Below are 18,641 nucleotides of genomic sequence, written 5' to 3'. Positions count from 1 at the left end.
CCAAAACAATCCTGCAATAAATCCCACCGTGTAATGAGAGACTGGAAGTTATGGTCTGAGGTAAACTGACTCCAGTTTAACTTGAATGAACAGATGTACAGATATCAACCAAATGACCACAGCTGAACATACAAACAGCGTAAGCATTTTAACAAAAGAGTAAAAGAGTCTGCTCCTTTGAATAGCCTCTTTTTTAATGTGTTGACATTCTTGCAAAAGCATAAAATAAAGGAAAATAATACTTCATTAAAGACTGTGAGTGTAGTGAAATACGGCAATTTCGCCGACATACAATAGAATGAAAAACTAAACAATTAAACCCCCCCATCACTTTACCGTTGTACGCATGCGCAAGCAGGATCAGGCTTCCGCTGTAAATTCCTGCCTGGACGTTACGTCAATGATGGCGGAGCTCCACCAACGTCGAAATGAGCCCGGCCGCAGCAGCTCTTCAGCCAAAGGAGCATCCTCTCGCGCTCCGCGTGAAACGTCTGGTGACGCTTCAACCGTTTTGGGGAAGCTGATAGCTGCGGCGTTTTACGGAGTCAGCTCGTTCCTCATTGTCGTCGTCAACAAAAGCGTCCTTACCAACTACAGGTAAAGTCGGTGCAAAGTTCAAACTAATGCTCGAGTCAGACCTCTGGCACACCTTCATTAACTGATAGAATGATGGGCTTAATAATGGTGGGTTGGGAAAATGAGGTGGAAAACCAGGTTTTCGACCTTTCGAGAAGAAAAATCTATTCCTCTCTTCCTTTTTCTTTAGTTTCGAACAATCCTTTTTTTATAAAAGAAAAAAATACATGAAATAACACGTTAACTAAATGAGTTAAAGTTCTGTTTGGGAATATTGTCCCCTTTGAAATGGGGGGGAAAAAAAGATTCAGAAACGTTATATGCACCATACAACATTACAACTGCATTCTGGCTACATTTATTTACACTGAGATCTATCTGTTAATGAAAGATTCAGAAATCTGCTAAATAGGAATAAAAGTAGGATGATCACTTTATATGTAAGCACTGGCATTTTTTTAGTCACAGTAGAGGTTATTTAAGGAACAGAAACCTTTATTTCCAGATGCTTTATGATCTGAAAATGCCAGAAACTGTTCTTTAAAAGCATCATGACAGAACGTGAACTTCTGTCTCTGAAAATATCAAATACAAAGTGATCCAGAGGTCACAGAATAATCAGAAGCTACATCTACAAATGTGAGGTGAGCATTCTCATCGCTCAGTCGTCTTTCTATGTTTTATAGATTTCCATCGTCGACATGCGTTGGAATCGGCCAGGTAAGTGTCCCGTGAGCCGAGCAGCCAGTGTTTGCTTCCCAGAGCCGGATGTACAGTCTGCTTTCATCACTGCAGATGTTGGCCACGATTGTAGTCCTGAGGACTGGGAAGATGTTGGGTGTTATCTCGTTTCCAGACATGGATTTAAGTATACCACGCAAGGTGAGGAGATAATTGTTTTAAATGAAGGTGCGGAGATTTCAAAGCCCCTATCGGATTGTAACGTCTCACATGCGGCCCAATTCTTCCAGATGTTCCCACTGCCTCTGTTGTATGTTGGGAATCAGATATCGGGACTGTTTGGAACGCAGCGACTGAAGTGAGAGCTTGTCAGCTTTTATCATTCCCCAGTACGTGGTGTGGAACAAAATCTCCCATAATGTGCGTCTCCAAACATCGCTGCGTTTTCTTTTCCGCCTTAGCTTGCCCATGTTTACGGTGCTGAGAAGGTTCAGTATTTTCCTCACCATGGTGTTTGAGGGACTCCTGCTGAAGTAAGTCTGCACATTTTTACCCAGAACGTTGCTTGCAAAGGAATGAATTGAATGACTGCAGGCCATTTTCTTCGCTCCGCAGAAAGACGTTCTCCGCTTCCATTAAGATGACGGTGTTCACCATGATCTTTGGCGCTTTTGTTGCTGCTAGGTGAGATGGCTCCATGGACCAACGCACACACCCTGTATGTACGAGCATGTGTCTCATTGTTTGTCATGTTCTGTCGTTCTTTTGTTTTTGTAGCGCTGACTTAGCTTTTGATCTTGAAGGATACATGTTCATAATGCTGAATAATGTTCTGACAGCAGCCAATGGGGCTTATGTGAAGCAGAAACTTGACTCCAAGGTGAGAAGTGCGTCAAATCCCTCGGTGTAAGGACTCTTTGGCAAGCAAACCTTGACAGTAATGTGTCGCTGCTGTTCTCGTAGGAGCTGGGCAAATATGGGCTTCTGTATTACAATGCTCTGATCATGATTTTCCCTACGCTGGCATACGCTTACTACTCAGGAGACTTGCAAATGGTAAGTTCCCCAATTCAAATGCAGCCCTGATTCCAAAGAGAGTTGAGACGCTGTGTAAAATGTAATAAAAAGCAGAATGCAAATGATTTGCAAAACTCTTAAACCAATATTTTATTCACAATGGGGCGTAAAAAAAAAAAACATTAAATGTTCTACTACGGAGCCATGCTGTTGTTCTAGATACATTATGTGGTTTAGCATTGTCTTGCTGAAATACGCAAGGCCTTCCCTGAGACAGCATCGTCTGGATGGGAGCAGATGTGGCTCTAAAACCCGTACATACCTTTCAGCATTGATGGAGCCCTTCCAGATGTGCGAGTTGCCAGTTCCACAGCCACTAAATGCATCCCTACGCCGTCAGACTTTTGAGCTGAGCGCAGGTGTTTCCTCTCCTCTTTAGTCCGGAGGGAAAAAAGGGAGTAACACAATTTTAGAAGCGGGGGACATGAGGAGACAGGCTTGGCAGTTTACCTTCCGTTTATTGTTTTCTGTTGAAATAGTCATTTAAAATAGCAAAGGCTTTCAGGAGGAGCCACGAACAAAATACCCCTAACCTTCAACTGAACTCCCTATGATAGAGCTTTAACCTGCGTTTGTGGATGAACTGTGTTCCTGAGACCCTGCAGTGAATCGTGTCTGTTTTTTAATGCAGCATGTCTGAAGATAAAAGTACTGATTTTTGGTCTTGTCCTTCGTCTCGCCCCTCAAGATTCTTGGAAACGTTTGACTCCATTATGTTCCACAGACGATGAGATATGCAAAAACCTTTGTAATCTTACTCTCAGGGACATTTTTCTGACATTGCTCCAAAACTGAACGCAGTTTATTGCAGATTGCTGCGCCTCTCTGCCCATCTTTACTTCAGAGAGACTGTGAGGTGCACTTTTTATCCATGACCTCTTCCTCCAGCTACCTACTTGTCTTTTTAGTACCACGCACTTTTCCAGCCTTATCTTTCCCCATGTTGCTGCCACTGAATTCAAGAGAAGCTGATCATTTTCTGAAATGGTAAAAATATTCCCCTCTCAACATTTGGTATGTTTTCTGTGTTCGATTGCGAAGAAAATGTTGGTTTCTATGATGAGCGAATCATTTCATTCTGTTTTTTTTAGTTACAGAGTGTCCCAACATTTTTGGCATCGGTGTTGTAAGCCTGTTTGATATAACTTCCATCGGCTGGACTTATCTCGACTGTCTGTGTGTTTGTGGACAGGGGCTGGAGCACAGTGGCTGGTCTGATCACCTGTTTGTTGTGCAGTTTGTGCTCTCCTGCATCATGGGGTAAAGCACACGCTTAACCTTTACTCCCATTGTTTGTGAGTAGAAAATGCCAAACTATAGCTTATGTTTGCTTCTCCTTCTGTGCGTTGTACAGCTTTGTTTTAATGTACTCCATCATGCTGTGCACACAGTGCAACTCTGCGCTCACCACCTCCATCATAGGTTGTATTAAGGTAAGGAATTTCATGTTGGCAATGCTCTCTCTGGACTGGTACACTTTTGAAAGCTGACATATGCCGTTACTTCCCAGAACATTGTCGTCACGTACATGGGAATGGTGTTTGGTGGAGACTACATATTCAACTGGATGAACTTTATAGGTCTGAACATCAGGTAATTCTGTTTGGACTTCATTAACTGCATACCCCAGAGGCTAAAACACAAGTTAGATGCAAACAGGGTCCCAGATTGCTCAAGAAGCATGTTAATGCAGGTTTGGATGTGGCCTTTGTGGTGGTGGAGAGGTTTCTGAAACTGGGAGCGCGTTTTGTTCTCTGTGTTTCCTACAGCATTGCTGGAAGCCTGGTGTACTCCTATATCACCTTCACACGGGGGCAAACAAGTAAGAGCAGTTTAAGTGACTTGGATGAAAATCCTCATTAACATTTCTATTAGGGTTTGTCTTTAAGAGGTCTTTCTTTGTTTAGAACAATCTGTAATCTTATGTAGGAAAATCTAAGAAAGCCCTTTTTAAATTAATAGTATTGGGGCATAAGGGGGGGGGGGGTCTTAAAATGATGTAAAGACAGCCTCAGATAATAACACGACATATAAATCATTGTCATTATTATTTTATAAAAAAAAAAAAAATAAATAAACTGTACAGCTGCTGTGATTCCACAGGAACTAAGAGGGTAAGTGGCAGCCAGGAGCTGCTGATCAAATGTATTTAATTAAATGATCATCAGTAAGTGTGAGCAGCTCTATAAAAGCTGAAGTTTGGTCAGTTTGCTGCTCTGGAGCATTCAGGTGTTTGTTAACACGATGCCAAGGAGGAAAGACATCAGCAATGATCTCAGAGAAGCAGTCGTTGCTGCCCAGCAATCTGGGAAGGCTCCAAACCTCAAAGAGCTTTGACCGTTGAATAACAGGTGTGCCTCGATTCTCACACCCTGCTTCTGCATTTTGGTTTAGTTTGAAAGAAATTCTCCCACAGTGAATTATTTCATGCGTTGTTGTTGATCCTCTGAGGTTGTTGTTTTTTTTTTTTGTTATCACGTAACACTCGTTAAGGACCAAATGATTTATCATGTCCCGACATGTAAAACCTTCATTTCTTTTTTTCACATAACTTTATCTCTAAAGTGGAACTTTTTTTCGTCATATCGAACAGAAAAGGAGTAAATCCTGGAGTCCCGTGCACACGCTGAAAAACGATCCCCCGCCTGCTTACTTTGAGCGATCATCGGTTCTGCAGCTGGATTCATGTTTTTCAGACACACCGTGTACTTTATAATGTCAGCAAATCAAGCCTTGATATTTTAGATAACTGTCACTATATTTTTCTATCTGTAATTGATATTTTTTTTATAATTGTTTGGCTGAATAAATGTCAGAAACCGTATTATTGTAAAAATAGATTATCTCAATAAACTCATCTGTAACTGTGTGGCATGTTTTTTTCTTTATTAAAGAGCAATAACAAATTGCTGTTATGCGTTCGTTGTCCTGCATTTGCTTTGCGAGTGATGACGACTCAAATTCATTAATACATTTATTAAATTAATCCAATGTTATTCCATTCATGGGGACTCTTGGAATACATTAAGTCATCGTTTACACAGGGAAAAAAAGGCCTAGTTTAAAAAAAAAAAAAAAAAAAAATGAACATGGATCAACCTTGTTTTCAACAAACTTATCTTCATTTGTGAATCTTTAGTCCAAAGCTGGGGTACAAAGTGAAGCATTAAAGCCTAAAGCTGGACATTTAATGTACTGGAACAAGTCATGTCTTTCAGGTCACGCCCTCATGTCTGTTCGGCTGTTGGAAATTCACGGTTCTGAAGCCACTTGCGGGCTGAAACGAAGCACTCTGAACAAGAGGTGTTTTTTTTATTATTCTTTATGAACTGAAAGGCCAGCAGTACAAGCAATCACAGGGTGGCTTTTCTGCGACCAACTTTCGTTTAGAGCAGGGGCGCAAGGGCTTGGAAGTACTGCCAAACAGAGAGGAATGGCTATTTTTCTACATCCATCTCAGAAAGAGCACAGTACAACCCCCCACCAAAACAAACTAAAGCACAACCTACATGGAAGACCGGAAAATATAGACAAACAGTTATGGAAAAAAAAAAAAAAAAATGTACCAACTGTTCTAGGTAAGAAAATCTATACAAACTTTACAAAAATCACAAACATTCTGTCTAGTAGAAACAAAGTATTGGGCAAAGCACAGACTATGAAAATTCAAAAATACAGAGATCTACATGAGTTCTAATACAGGACATCACTGATGTCAGCCTGCGTTTCACAAACAAACCGGCTGGGGGAGGAACCCCTGGGTTCATTCATCAGAATCAAAGAAAACAGCTGTGACAGAGAAAGGAGTGAAAATGGATTGCTGCTGGGGTCACTCCTCGTCGAAGACGGTGAGAAACGTACAATCAAAGTGCAACTACAGCGCCCTGGTGGCAGCACCAGCCTGCTCCTCTCGTCTTTGCCCGATTCGCATCTTTATGACCACTTTTACAATCAAAAGCGTTTCATAACACGTTCCGTTAGCGTGAAATCCTCAACAGCGAAACCGATGGCTTGAAGAGCAAGAAACCCATTGTTAAGATGATCTTTTTTTGGTTAAAAAATATAAATATCTCTTGTGTAAAAAAATATCACAGGTGATTTATTTTAGGTACAAATAGAAAAAAGGAAATTCTTGGCAAAATTTTGTCAGTCTACCAAAAAGGAATGGAAAAGATGAGTAGAAGATGCTTCGTAGGACATGATGTAGCTGTGGTACTTTGGGGTGAGCCCGGCAGACGGACAGAGCGTGGGTGGGATGGAGGGGCCGGAGCAGCTGTCCATCCTGCAGGACTGGCTGCGGTTTGGTTGGCTGTGTTCTTCAAGGTGTGATTTTCAGGGACCTTCGAACTTCTTAGTCTTTTAGCGCTCATGAGATACTGTGCTCACAGGTCAACAGGGGTTCATCTTCCTCATCCTCTGTTCAGCTGAAGAACCCGTTGGAGGAGACGGAGCAGATTTCTTTCCACCCTCTGTCAGTGTGTCTTTTTGTCAACATTGCTGAGCCCTGAAGCCTTTAGTTCTCATGTGTTCTGGATGGTTCCACCTCGCTTTGGCCCAAAGGCTCTGCCTCTGTCCTGCACCTCTTGGCCGGCCTGTCGTGTGCTACCACTTCTGTGTTTTTGTGGTCGAGCAGAGGCTCCAGAGAGCCATTTCTATCGATGCTGGGCGCACTGAGTTGGCTGCAGCCGTTGGAGTTGTTGTCTGGAACCGGAGGAGGGGCTTCCACCGCTGGATGAGAGGGACCGTTGGACTGAACTCCCACAGGTTTGACTTGATTTAATGGTGTCAACTGAGAGCCATCCACAAGGTGGCTTGCAACACCTGAAAAGAAAAAAAGGAAAAGGAACAATGTGAAATACGAGGCGAGGTTTAATTCTAAAGATCATCTCCTGTAACTGAACGCTCAGAAGTACTTTGCATTTTGAGCTCACCGTTCTGGCTGCTGCCGTCTTCTCGCTCAGAGTGGCTGGCGCTGCTGCTGGAGGTGGTGGGAGGAGGCGATGCCGCTCGACTGGAAGTGGCGCTCTCCGTCTCATCCAGTAATCTGTCCATGTAGTCTCTAATAAAACACAACGGCACGTACCCCTTTACAAACAACCTGATATGATGGTGAATGCAGATGGGTTCCACAAAGGATGTAAAAGCCTAAAATTTGGGTTTTTTTTATATGCTACTTGGTTGAGTCACAGGCAAAAGTTGCTGTGGAGCTTTGCTCGTCACCAGCTACGCCGTCACGCCGAGCTCGTGGAATTAGTCCAAACTATTTACTTTTAATGGGTCTAGTTTATTTAAACCTGCTGCACTGAATCGAGCTGCAGAAGTCCCGTTAACTTTGCACTTGTCAATCTCAGATTTTAGAGAAAACCACGAGTCCCAATTGTTTTTGTATGGTATCCACGAGAGAAAGCTCTATAACGTTCAAAAGTACCCCATTTACCTTCCAAAAATATACATGTACACCCAAGTCATTAGCGAGTCACACTTTCTGGATTTAAATCCATGAGCAGCTTTGTTATTTCCACACTAAACAACCATATTTCATTAACAGGTTTGTATTCTGGTTTCGAATCACAAAAGTTCCAAACGTAAATCTATCGACATGATTCTGTGTTAGCGGCCTCCTTCAGAGCTTCATATATCTGTGAAAACAGACTTACGTGACACCAGGGTGAAGGTTGTATTTCCTTTTTCCAAGTCTGGTTTGCTGTGCAAAGAAATCATAACGCTCAGACTTCTTCCACATGTAATAAAAGGCCACACATTCTCCTACAGACCTAGTTCTCACCTGAAAGATTTAATTCAGCAGACATGAAATGACCATTATTACCATCGTCTGAGGAGGCAATTTCAGTACAACTTCAAGTAAGACATGAATCAAATTATGACTTGTCGTGAAAGGGTTGACATATACAGATGGATAACTGTTCATCAAAAAGGTAATCGGTGTAACACTTCTCTTACCTTGTTGGCCTGTATTAAATGAAAGTCTTTGCCATAAGCTTTCAGTCCTTGTTCAAAATTTCTACATTCCTCTTCAGTCCAAACGGATATCTCCTCTGTTAAAAAGAGGGTGAGTTGGGTTATCATTAGGTTTAGGGTAAGAGGCAGAATTCCGTTGTCATAGTCAGGGTTAAAATAAGATAAGGGATGATATAAACCAGACGTGTGTGTGTGTGTGTGTGTGTGTCATAATTGGGGTGGTTACTCCGATAAATAGCACTACATCCACTTTTGACCACTCGTTACCTGTGTTACTCTGTATAAAACAAAAGATGGACAAACATCTGAAAGTCAGGTCTTACGATTTGTAATCTTTTAAAAGCAGTCAGCCTGAAGAGCACTGCCACCCAAACCAGTCAACATGAGGGACTAATGAGACAACCGTACACAAAGCAAAGGTGCGTTTACCTCTGGCTGCTTTCACATTAAACCTCAGCCTTCTTAGAGCTTCCTCTGTGTCAAAGTCACATTTCACCAACTCATACAATGCCTACAGGGGGACGGATAAAAACATTTCCATCAGTCACATAGAGAGCAATGAGATTATTAAGCTTTGTGTGTTTATGACAATCTGAAGATATGTACTCACCTGTTCATTGTCTTTGATATGAGATCCCTCTGGGATTGCATCCACCCCCTTCTCATCCCCTGTCCGCCTCGATGCTTCTGTCAAGAACTCCACAACTTTGCCCTCGGGAAGACACTCGGGATTCCACAACAGCTGGTCATCGTTTTCATAAACTACAGGACAGATCAAAGCAAAAGAGAGCAATGAGACAACGACCTTGCATTTACTGGACTGACTTCAGGTTATCTGGACCCTCAAAGGGCACTCTGTTGTTCTTAGAAATAAAGACTCTATGGTAGAGGTTGAGGAAGAAGAGATAGAGTGTGCGAGCAAGACAGGGCGGGATTATCACAGCTTGTCCTTTGACATTTTCGGTGGCTTCTTTTGTCAGCCTTTAAAGCATGACAACAAATTCACACGTATCGCTGTGCGTGTTCAAGGCTCGGATGAAGTTTATTTTATTTTTATAACAGTGGTGTTACATCCCAGAACTGTAGGAGGAGCCAAGGAGCACAGGACTGCCAACCGCCCGACTTACCTTTCTCATTGTCTTTATATTTACACAGGCCAACAGGGGTCTCTGCCTGATACATGGAGCCCACCATGATCTCCTGTGGAAGAAAAAGCATTTTTCGGACAGAGTTGAGATAAACTCTTGAATTTCCATTTTCTTCCTAAAGTCATTTCTGGGCAGATTTGCAGCTCTGTTTGAATAGAGAGAAAAATCTGTGCTTTGAGAAGTTTACCATTTTTCTGTGTTTACAGTAAGGTTTTGAAAGCAATGAATCCATTACAGCAATGGCTAAGTTGGACAGCTTTGTACTTTGTAAAAAAGATTAAATAAATGTATAATTGATCATCTAAAACATCTAGGCCGGATTTGGTCTGTAAAATGCTCAGCAGTAAAGTTGAAATTCAGCAGTAATGTCACAGAGCAAGTTAGAAGAGGTTAAATGCTTGCATACCTTCTTCCAGTCTTCAGATGGAACATAGTCCTCATCTTCATCCGACTCCTCTTCTGCATCATTATTACCTGTAACAGCGTAATGTGATAGTCAGCCAGCAAAACCTCACTGCAGCGCTTTCAAATACAGATTTAAACTAATAAAGTTGAAACAAGAGGGAGCTTAAGAAACTAGAAAGAAAGAAACGAGGACAATCGGAAAGCACCTACTTTCAAAGTACTTGAGTTTCTGGGGGCGAATAAGATCGGCGGTGCCAAGTGACCTGACAGAGCGCGTGCGACCTTCCAACGTGGCTTGGGCCTCGCTGCCCTGTCCTAATGAGGTCTTGAATTCCTCGCTCTTATGACACACAAACATACAGAAAAGGTGTGTAAAGTGCTTGGAGAAATATGCCGAATAACATAAATGTGAACACAAGCGAAACAATGTTCAATTTATAGCTGAATTTTGAGATCACAGTTAGAGAAAACAAAACCTAAAAAATGCATCTATAGCTATAGATATCTACACATATATGTAAATGTAAATGTATTTTATTTATACAGCCCTTTACAGACAACCATTACGATGTACCAAAGTGCTTTACAACAGGTAATAAATAAAGAGAAGAATAAGTAAAAACAAATAAAAACAATAAAAGAACAGTGAAAGCAATAAAATACAACAAAATCAAATAACATAAAATAAGATAAAAGTGCCATCATACTACTGGGTATTAAAAGCAATCCTAAATAAGTAGGTTTTTAGCCTAGATTTGAAGAGAATATATATATTCTTAAAAAAGCTGACATGCAAGTTTTGTTTTTTTTTGGGACGGTGAGAGGAAGCCAGAGAACCCACGCATACATGGGGAGAACATGCAAATTCTGCATAGAAAGGCCCCAGCCGGGATTCGAACCACCGACCTTCTTACACCGACCAAGCAGTCCCTAAATTTACCACGTGAATATCAATATACAAAAATTAAACCCCAACACACCTCATTCCTTTTCAACTCGCCAGTGCTTCTGCTGCTTTCATCATTATCAAGGTCTTCTTCCTCCTCCTCTTCCTCATCATCCTCTTCCTCTGGTTCCTCCTCTTCCTCCTCCTCCTCTTCCTCAGCCGGTGATCTGCCCCCATAACCGTAAAGACTCAGCAGCTCGTGTATGGGCATCTCTGCCTCCTATAAAGAGAAGATTAGATTTTGTTTTCTCAGCTGAAAAAAAGATCAATCTGACAAATATTGCAAATGTTGGCACAATTGGGTTCACAGTGATTGTCAAATTTGATGGAAAAGACTGAAGGGCACGTTATTCTGTCAAAAACACTGTGCTGGGGGGCTAACAACTACATTTTTTTTTATTTTTATTTAAAGGTGATAGAGAATGGTTGAATGGGGCATTAATCCTTGTTCTGTGATGTGATATGTAGCCCAAAAAAATTGGTTGGGTCTGTAATGGCTCAGAACCTCCCTAAAAGGCTCTCTGAAACAGCTGTTACTATGCTGGGTTTAGAATGCATCGTTTGCCCTTATTGGCGTCGTTTCAGAGCTTATCTGGCAACCTCATGATGAAATGCAGGTAGGTGTTGGCGCTATTCGGTTGCCGTTGCTTGATTGGCTGCCCTTGCTCTCACTGAAAACAGAGCTATAGAGTAATGCACTGACTGAAAAGAAAGCTCATCAGAATCAGAATTAGTTTTATTGCCATTGTTAGTGAACAGTGTTCACTACCTAGGAATTTGCTGCGGCGTAAGGAGCAAACATGTAACATAGGATATAATAATAAAAAATAAAGAATAAAAATATATGATTATAAAATGTACACGGAGTGTACAACAATACACAGTATCCAATATACAGAGCAACAACAGTGCAGCTTCATTAGTGCAATTTTAATGATGGTAAAGTGACTGGGGCAGGTTATGAGGTGATTATGAAGTGTTCTTAAGTCCAACAGCAAGGGGGAAAAAAAATGGTTTTGTGACGGGAGGTTCTAGTCCAAATGGACCGAAGCCTCCTGCCCGAGGAGAGTGGTGCAAATAGAGAAGGGTCAGCTGTGATCCGACCTGCTCGCCCCACAGTCCTGGAGACGTGCAGGTCATGGATAGATGGGAGGCTGCAGCCGATCACCTTCTCAGCGGAGCGCACAGCTCGCAGCAGTCTGTGTCTGTCTCTGTCGGAACTGACCATCTACTGAGCTGCTCGGAATCGTGCAAGGTTTGTGAAACTGTACTCCGTGAAATGCGCAGAGCAAAGGAAAAGTCAGCGGTTGTGTGTACTGGGGATGCTGTTAAAAATAAATAAAAGCCATTGATCGTGAACATTGCTTTCCAGGGGAAGAATATGTAACGATCGCAGTCCGCTTTCACAGCCTTGGAAGGCTCACCTGTTCCTGTTTCTCGCCGAAGGGACGTGTCTGAAACGGGGTGGCTGTGGATTTGGGTGTGTGTGTGTGTGTGTGTGTGAAAAGGCAGAAAAGAGGAGGAGACAAGGAAAAATACAGAGAGAGAACAAAATCACAATTTAATTTCAATTGAAATTTTTCCTGGACAGTAGATACCTCACCAAACTAGACTTAAACATTTTGTAGGAGGATAAAAGCTTGAGACCTCTGTCTAGGGAGTTCCAGAGCTGGGGACCATGGAATTTGATAAAACATTTATGTCTGGAGGTTCTACAAAGAGGTAAAAGAAAATTGTTCTGACCTCTTACTGAATATGAGTGAATATCTGATGATAACAAGAAGAACGTGTGAAAAGTGCCTGGAATGTCTTGTTTACAATGAATGAAATTAAACATAAACAGAGATGTTTGAAGCATATTAATAGAAAAAATTGACAAGAGTCTGAATTTACTGAATAAAGGTGCAGATGGCGCCTGATTTGTAGAGTTTGAAATCATTCTTAAGAATCTTTTCTGAATTAGGAGTATCTGGTTAAGGTAAGAAGAATATGAGGCACCCCAAGCAATATTACAATATGTTAAATATGGATAAATTAAACTGTAATATGATGTCATGAGACAAGATTGATTAACTAAGGAAGCGACTCTTCTGATAATACCATAAGACTTCATAATTTTTTTGCATACATACTCAATATGGTTTCTCCAGGACAATCTTTCATCGACTAATATCCCAAGAAATTTCATACATATGAGTGGTTTAATTTCCATGTTATTAATTTGCATCTTTGAGTCCTGCTTAGAAAGTTTTATTTTTGTTTCTGAAAAGTATATAATTGGATTTGTTCACATTTAGAGAAAGCTTATTCATCTGAAACCATTTTGAGGCGTATTCCAGTGTGGTATTAGCATTTCTAATTAGACATCCAAAGTCAGAGTGAGATATGACAATGTTGGTATCATCCGCAAATAAAATGGACAGAGAAGAGTCAGACATTACAGCAAAATCATTAATGAAAATTAAAAACAAAAGGGGGCCAAGAATTGACCCTTGAAGCACACCATAGGATAGTTTTGCTTTCATAGATTCATGACCATTAAAGCAAACATACTGTTCTCTGTTACTAAGGTAATCAGTAAACCATTTGAACACAACATCTTGAAGACCATATCGGTGAAGTTTTGACAAAAGAATCATGGTCAACTGTGTCAAATGCTTTTGAGAGCTCTAAGAAAATACCAATAGCAAACATATTTTTATCCAGAGCAGTAGAAATTTGATCTATTAGCTGCTGAAAACAGTGAAACACATGCAGAAACAGACAACTTTTCTTTTCCGGACAGGACCGTTGAAACCAGATATGAACAAAAAGCCTGACACCAACCTGCGCAAGATCTTCAATCTCGTTGGAATTGTTCTCATCTGCTGCCTCCAACATTTCTTCTTCCTCCAGGGTACGTTCGTCATCAAAGTCATGAACAAGCATATCAGCTGACGGATCAAAATCATGGTCAACGGAACCTGCTGAACCTCCTAGAGAAGTAACAACAAGGGTTGCCAAAATCATTTCACAAATCAGATTGGGGGAAAAAAAAGTTTGAATTGCAATTTTAAATGTGACTGAGCATTTAGTTAATGGTCATAGTCAAAATATATTTTACTACTGCTTATTCAAAAAGCAGGTGTAAAAGAAACAAGCAAAGAGTCAATAATCATTGTTGGTAATTGTCATACAGCCATTTGTTATTTTACTGTAGGGAAAATACTACAAATTGAAATTGGGAATTATGTCAGATTCCAATTGTGTGCTTCGATTCTGGTGCATTTACATCCATTTGATTTCCACTCAAACATTCACACAATTAGGCATTACATGCAGGCTTTGATAAGAAAACCAAAAACTTCCCATTCCCTCCCAAACCAACAGAAAAGTTTCGACTAAGTAAGCTACCTGGGCTCGAATTCCCGAGGGAGGGCTGAAAAAACAGAAAAGGATCATTAACAAAGTTGATTAACAACTTCAGAAACAAAGATCTCTTATGTTAAACTGGCAGCGATTCGCCGATGACATGTTCAAGTTACTATGGCAGAGGGACGTACGTTTGAGAAAAAAGCGCGCACGACGTTGTGCGTTTAACAAGAGAAACAAAGAATACTGTCACCGCTTCCTGCGGGGAAAAAAATTCTGCGGATCTATGAGATCTAAACGGTGACAACGTCATAAAAATAGCAATGTTTACAATCGACATTCAACCACGGATAGATTCAACAGACAAGAGCTTACTGGGCTGATTTTCTGAACTCGCTAACTTAAATTACAAGTTGAAAGCTAGTTAAATATCCTTCATACATTTCGCTAAGATGTTCAAGTTTAACTTCTTATCAACAGCGGGCAAATAATAAGACAAAAAAGGAAACGTAAAATATTCCTAACCGGTAAACTCACACTACACGACTGAATACAAGCGTTAACAAGCGAGGAAAAGCATCCTTAAACAAAACCGCGAATACTGCTTTAGCCGCTGCTACCTTCCGTCGGGGTTAGCGCAGCTAATGCTAGCTAAATCCGAAGTTTACTAAACATGCTTGAGTAAAGAAATGGCCACTATCTAGCAACTCAAACAGCCGGTACTTAATTTCGTGTATAAGAGCTACAACGCGCCAAAGATGTACACATTCGGCTGGACTAACTATCTCATAGAATAAATAGTCTTTTTTTCCGAATATTTATTTCACTTTCTTACCTCCGCCATGTTTGCAATCCTGCAGGGTCACGTCAGGGGTTAGCGCCAGTACCCGGATGAGGAGCCCCGCCCACCTGCAGTATCAACAACGTAATGCTTCCAGAGATCAGGGGACGCAGTGGGAGAAATAATGCGGATTGTGTAATATAATGCTAGCAACAGCCATTTGTATGTTTTGAATTTATAAACAAGTAATTTTACGGACAATATATTGTGGCATTTTTCATTACAACCTAAATCAATGAAAGAATTATTATTCATTACATTTGGATTCCAGAATTAGATGCATATTTGTGTGAAGTACTTATGTTAAATGGTTTTGGCTTTAGTTTAGCTTTTAGCTTAATTTTCTCCATTAAATAACAGAGGCATATGCGGTATCAAGTTTATTTGTTTTATCTCTCAAAGGTAATAAACATTTTAATGATCTAATAATACTTCTGTATGTACTGTAACTTGACATATTTATGTGTAGCAAAGCACAACAATGCTGGTTATGACCACAATAACCTCATTTTGTTTGTTGTTCTTGAGGACCTCAATTTGATCATGGTTTAAATTAAGTCTTGACACAAATATACCCACCCAAATGCGCCCGAGAAGTGTTTTTCATGTTTTTGTTTTTTTCTTCTTCTTTATTTGTCTACTTCACAGCAAACAGCTTTCTCCAATCATCCCTGTCTTAACTCATGTGATGACAATGTCCTTTCCCTGTGACTGGGACTGGCCCGCTGGGTCTCGATGGTGACATCGTAGCTTTAACCATTTAACTTCCAGGCTGAGAAAAAAGGCCAGTCAACCTAACATGCATGGTTTTTGGACTGTGGGAGGAAGCAGGAGTACCCAGCTGAGATCCGAAACCTTGAAACCTTCTTCATCAGACATGGCCCACTTTCTTGCTATGTAATCACCTCAGGTTTTTATATGGCGAATATACATAAGATCCCCACTACGGCTTGTCATGCTGCTCCGCATGTTGGTCGAGCACTTCTCTGGGTACTGGTTTACACCCGTTGAGGATCCAGATGGAGAGGACTGACGGACGGGAAGGAAACTTTGCCAGATGGTCGGCGAAGTCACTTAAATTTGCTCAGATAACTTTGGTGTTATCAACACAGCTCTTAACAAACTGACTTCTGGTTTACAAAAGTTTTTTTGACCTCCTGATGACAGCTGTGCAAGTGATGGATGATGACGACGATGACCTAATTTTCAATACGAGCAAAACATTGAAAGTGCAGTGATTTTTCTTTTTCTGCTTTATTACCTCATACATATCTTAATTCACAGCACATAAAGAACAAGTTGTTGAAGGCAGAATGCTGATCGCCACTTTGAGAAATACACAACCTCAATCAGTCATTGCTGCGTTCATCCTCGACGTTTCATTCAAAGTAGACAGCATACACAGCGGCAACGCAAAACAGAGAACTGTTCTTGAAAGAGTAAGATGAAAAGGTGTCATTGGATGCATCCCACAGACAGCGGCTGCTGATCTGCATGCTCTGCCCGTTAAGCTGGCCAATGTGGACCAGGACGACAATTTTATACCTGGGGATCATAAGTTCCTTCACGCGGCTTCTTATTATCTTGGAGGAGTAAGAGAAGAAGGATTATCTATTGAGCAAATATTCAGACGGATTTAGAAAGAGTTGCATATGCTTTCGTTTACCGCACAAAGAGTCAGTGTCTGCTCTCGAGTCCGCTGTACTTCATATTTCTCTTCTTGAAGGTGGCTGGTAAGTACATCCATCAGTATGTCTGTGACAGCAGGGATGGGGAAGCGTTTATGAGGTCCTGTGATCGCAAAAGAATCAAGAGCAATTCCACAGTTAATCATTTTTGTGGTGATGGTAAAACGTAGATTTGAATCAGTCAAACTGAACAAATTGGATTAATTTAGTGGCAAAAAAAAATCTGAATCATCCAAGTTCTGTGCAGCTGATGGTGAAGATGCTGCGGTGCTGAGTGTTTGCACTAATGTGAATGTTATCGCACCCAACTGGTAGGTATTCTCCAAAGTTGTATTCCTCTGAATGGGGTCTTCATGGTGTCCCAGTTCGTCTGTGTATGACACACTACTTACAGAGCTGAAAGACATGGTCAGACTGAGGAAATGCCAGAAGGCGGCAACAAATACACACTGCAGTTGTCTGATCTCCGGATAATTACTACTATTAAAATTGCTGAGTTGACATTGTCGACCAAATATTAGCCTAACTGGGACGTAGTCAATGGGAGGCGTATCACGTCATGTTTAATTCATAAAAAAACTAAGTCACCAGGGATAAAACGTGGATAACTTGCAGTCTACTCACTCCTTTGTCTTTCCAGCTGTTTCTTTGCCTCTGGTTCCATGGCTGCCATCAGCAGGCAGCTTGCCTACCTTCTTCTCTTTTCTTTGGAGTTTGTCTTTCACTTGGTCAGACATCCCAGCTTCTGCTTCCTCTAGCTTGCCTTATAACCGCTGTATAGTACAATTTCTCTCAGTATCTAAACACATACAGTTGCATTCAGTGGATTAAGTTCTACTATCTCACTTCGCGGTATGGTGCTGTGTAAAATGTGTAGGTACTAAAGGTGGGTGAAGCGAGTAAAACAACGCGCAGTGCGTAGAAAAGGGAATCAAAACAAGCTAAGAACGCCTTCACTGCAGGCTATACCAACTTTACCGAAAGAGAAAACATAGATATTCAGACGGTAACGGTGAAATTATACAAATTTCCCGAGCTTAACCTACTCACGTTGGCTCGTAATTGTACCATTCTTTCTTTAAATTATAAAGAGTGGGGGCCTAATACATTAGCGTTTTAGAGAAGTTGTTCATGTATAATACTGGGTCAATTTGTTTCTTACCGTTTTCAGGAGCTCTTGAACTGCGCTCAACAAAGTAAGCCAATGGTTTGTTATTGTCATGGCAACAGTGACTAGCCAGTGGGCGGGGTTCCTTGGTGTAGGTCAGTAGGTGAATTAAATGAATTTAACCACTTTTTCGGACGGCTTGTTACAATTTTAAGTCTCTCGTTGAGGAGACGTTGGGGTACAAAACTGTATGTCCTGTATGTTTGTCATTGTGGGATAAACGTGTCATTGCTTGAGCTTGGTTTTCATCAGGGAGTGTGATGGAAATTACCCCCAAAAAATAATTGTGTAGACATCCAACATCTCTCGTCCTCATTGACAGTACATCAGATGTCTCAGTTGTCATTTGTATTGTCACATCATGCCCAATCACTCCATCTGCTGATACTGACAGTTAAATATGGCTGACAACACCTGAAGAAACGAGAAAGGGTTGATTTTTTTTTAAATAATTGTAAAAAGAGATTTAGTTTATTGTTAACCATGGAAGCAGCAGTTGGAGACCAATCTATCCAGAAGATCTGTAGACTATCTTCTTCAGAGATTTCAGTCCTATTCCATGAGGAACTGTGGGTGTCTCCTTTTCTCTGAGCACCTCAAGTACTTCTCATCATATTGAATTTCAATCTTCATTATTTAGGCCAACCATTCTGCTAAATAATAGACAAAGCAGCTCCTAATGTTGTGTCCCCATACCTCAGCAGCACGTTATTTTACATATGTGCCAAGTATACATCCAAATTTATATTTGAATAAATGAAAGAGAGAGATACATATACCT

The 18,641-nt window shown here is 41.0% G+C and overlaps 3 protein-coding genes across 5 annotated transcripts; 1 reads left to right on the top strand and 2 right to left on the bottom strand.

Annotated features, from left to right (window-relative positions):
- The first annotated feature begins 377 nt into the window (after window positions 1-377).
- On the top strand, window positions 378-5,199 carry LOC142399356 (nucleotide sugar transporter SLC35D2-like). Its single transcript, XM_075483977.1, has 13 exons — window positions 378-597; window positions 1,263-1,296; window positions 1,372-1,458; window positions 1,548-1,615; window positions 1,719-1,790; window positions 1,873-1,941; window positions 2,035-2,137; window positions 2,221-2,313; window positions 3,527-3,594; window positions 3,689-3,767; window positions 3,845-3,927; window positions 4,104-4,156; window positions 4,928-5,199. Exons 1-13 carry the CDS (start codon window positions 401-403, stop codon window positions 4,936-4,938), a joined length of 1,017 nt encoding a protein of 338 aa, XP_075340092.1. The 5' UTR covers window positions 378-400; the 3' UTR covers window positions 4,939-5,199.
- Window positions 5,200-5,295: 96 nt separating this feature from the next.
- On the bottom strand, window positions 5,296-15,052 carry mier1b (mesoderm induction early response 1b, transcriptional regulator). 2 transcript variants are annotated; one of them, XM_075483974.1, is made up of 13 exons: window positions 14,999-15,052; window positions 14,206-14,230; window positions 13,639-13,787; window positions 10,847-11,032; window positions 10,077-10,206; window positions 9,868-9,935; window positions 9,441-9,513; window positions 8,924-9,075; window positions 8,743-8,824; window positions 8,296-8,390; window positions 7,992-8,119; window positions 7,266-7,393; window positions 5,296-7,155 (listed from the first exon to the last, which is right to left on the bottom strand). In XM_075483974.1, exons 1-13 carry the CDS (start codon window positions 15,005-15,007, stop codon window positions 6,848-6,850), a joined length of 1,533 nt encoding a protein of 510 aa, XP_075340089.1. In that variant the 5' UTR covers window positions 15,008-15,052; the 3' UTR covers window positions 5,296-6,847. The 2 variants fall into 2 exon arrangements, with proteins under 2 accessions (XP_075340089.1, XP_075340090.1); XM_075483975.1 differs by having other exon boundaries at window positions 7,992-8,038.
- Window positions 15,053-16,206: 1,154 nt separating this feature from the next.
- On the bottom strand, window positions 16,207-17,907 carry LOC142398411 (dynein light chain Tctex-type 5-A-like). 2 transcript variants are annotated; one of them, XM_075482392.1, is made up of 5 exons: window positions 17,855-17,907; window positions 17,317-17,465; window positions 16,997-17,088; window positions 16,671-16,795; window positions 16,207-16,587 (listed from the first exon to the last, which is right to left on the bottom strand). In XM_075482392.1, exons 2-5 carry the CDS (start codon window positions 17,427-17,429, stop codon window positions 16,384-16,386), a joined length of 534 nt encoding a protein of 177 aa, XP_075338507.1. In that variant the 5' UTR covers window positions 17,430-17,465; window positions 17,855-17,907; the 3' UTR covers window positions 16,207-16,383. The 2 variants fall into 2 exon arrangements, with proteins under 2 accessions (XP_075338507.1, XP_075338506.1); XM_075482391.1 differs by lacking the exon at window positions 17,855-17,907 and having other exon boundaries at window positions 17,317-17,780.
- Between the last annotated feature and the right edge of the window lie 734 nt (window positions 17,908-18,641).

This window comes from Odontesthes bonariensis, chromosome 14 (assembly GCF_027942865.1).
Source record: "Odontesthes bonariensis isolate fOdoBon6 chromosome 14, fOdoBon6.hap1, whole genome shotgun sequence".
In the NCBI taxonomy this organism is placed as follows: domain Eukaryota; kingdom Metazoa; phylum Chordata; class Actinopteri; order Atheriniformes; family Atherinopsidae; genus Odontesthes; species Odontesthes bonariensis.
The sequence above is the reverse complement of the archived record's forward strand: the minus strand, read 5'-3'. Positions and strand labels throughout refer to the sequence as shown.

Bases quoted from the DNA above. Each gene is read 5' to 3' on its own strand.
- LOC142399356 (XM_075483977.1), top strand. From the start codon at position 401: ATGATGGCGGAGCTCCACCAACGTCGAAATGAGCCCGGCCGCAGCAGC. The intron at 1,616-1,718 runs GTGAGAGCTTGT...TTTCCGCCTTAG, and splicing joins TTTGGAACGCAGCGACTGAA to CTTGCCCATGTTTACGGTGC. The intron at 3,928-4,103 runs GTAATTCTGTTT...TGTTTCCTACAG, and splicing joins TTTATAGGTCTGAACATCAG to CATTGCTGGAAGCCTGGTGT.
- mier1b (XM_075483974.1), bottom strand. The intron at 13,788-14,205 runs GTAGCTTACTTA...TTACTTCTCTAG, and splicing joins CCTCGGGAATTCGAGCCCAG to GAGGTTCAGCAGGTTCCGTT. The intron at 7,156-7,265 runs GTGAGCTCAAAA...TTTTCTTTTCAG, and splicing joins AGACGGCAGCAGCCAGAACG to GTGTTGCAAGCCACCTTGTG.
- LOC142398411 (XM_075482392.1), bottom strand. From the start codon at position 17,429: ATGTCTGACCAAGTGAAAGACAAACTCCAAAGAAAAGAGAAGAAGGTA. The intron at 17,089-17,316 runs GTGAGTAGACTG...CATGTCTTTCAG, and splicing joins ACAGCTGGAAAGACAAAGGA to CTCTGTAAGTAGTGTGTCAT. The intron at 16,796-16,996 runs GTGCGATAACAT...TTGCGATCACAG, and splicing joins GGAGAATACCTACCAGTTGG to GACCTCATAAACGCTTCCCC.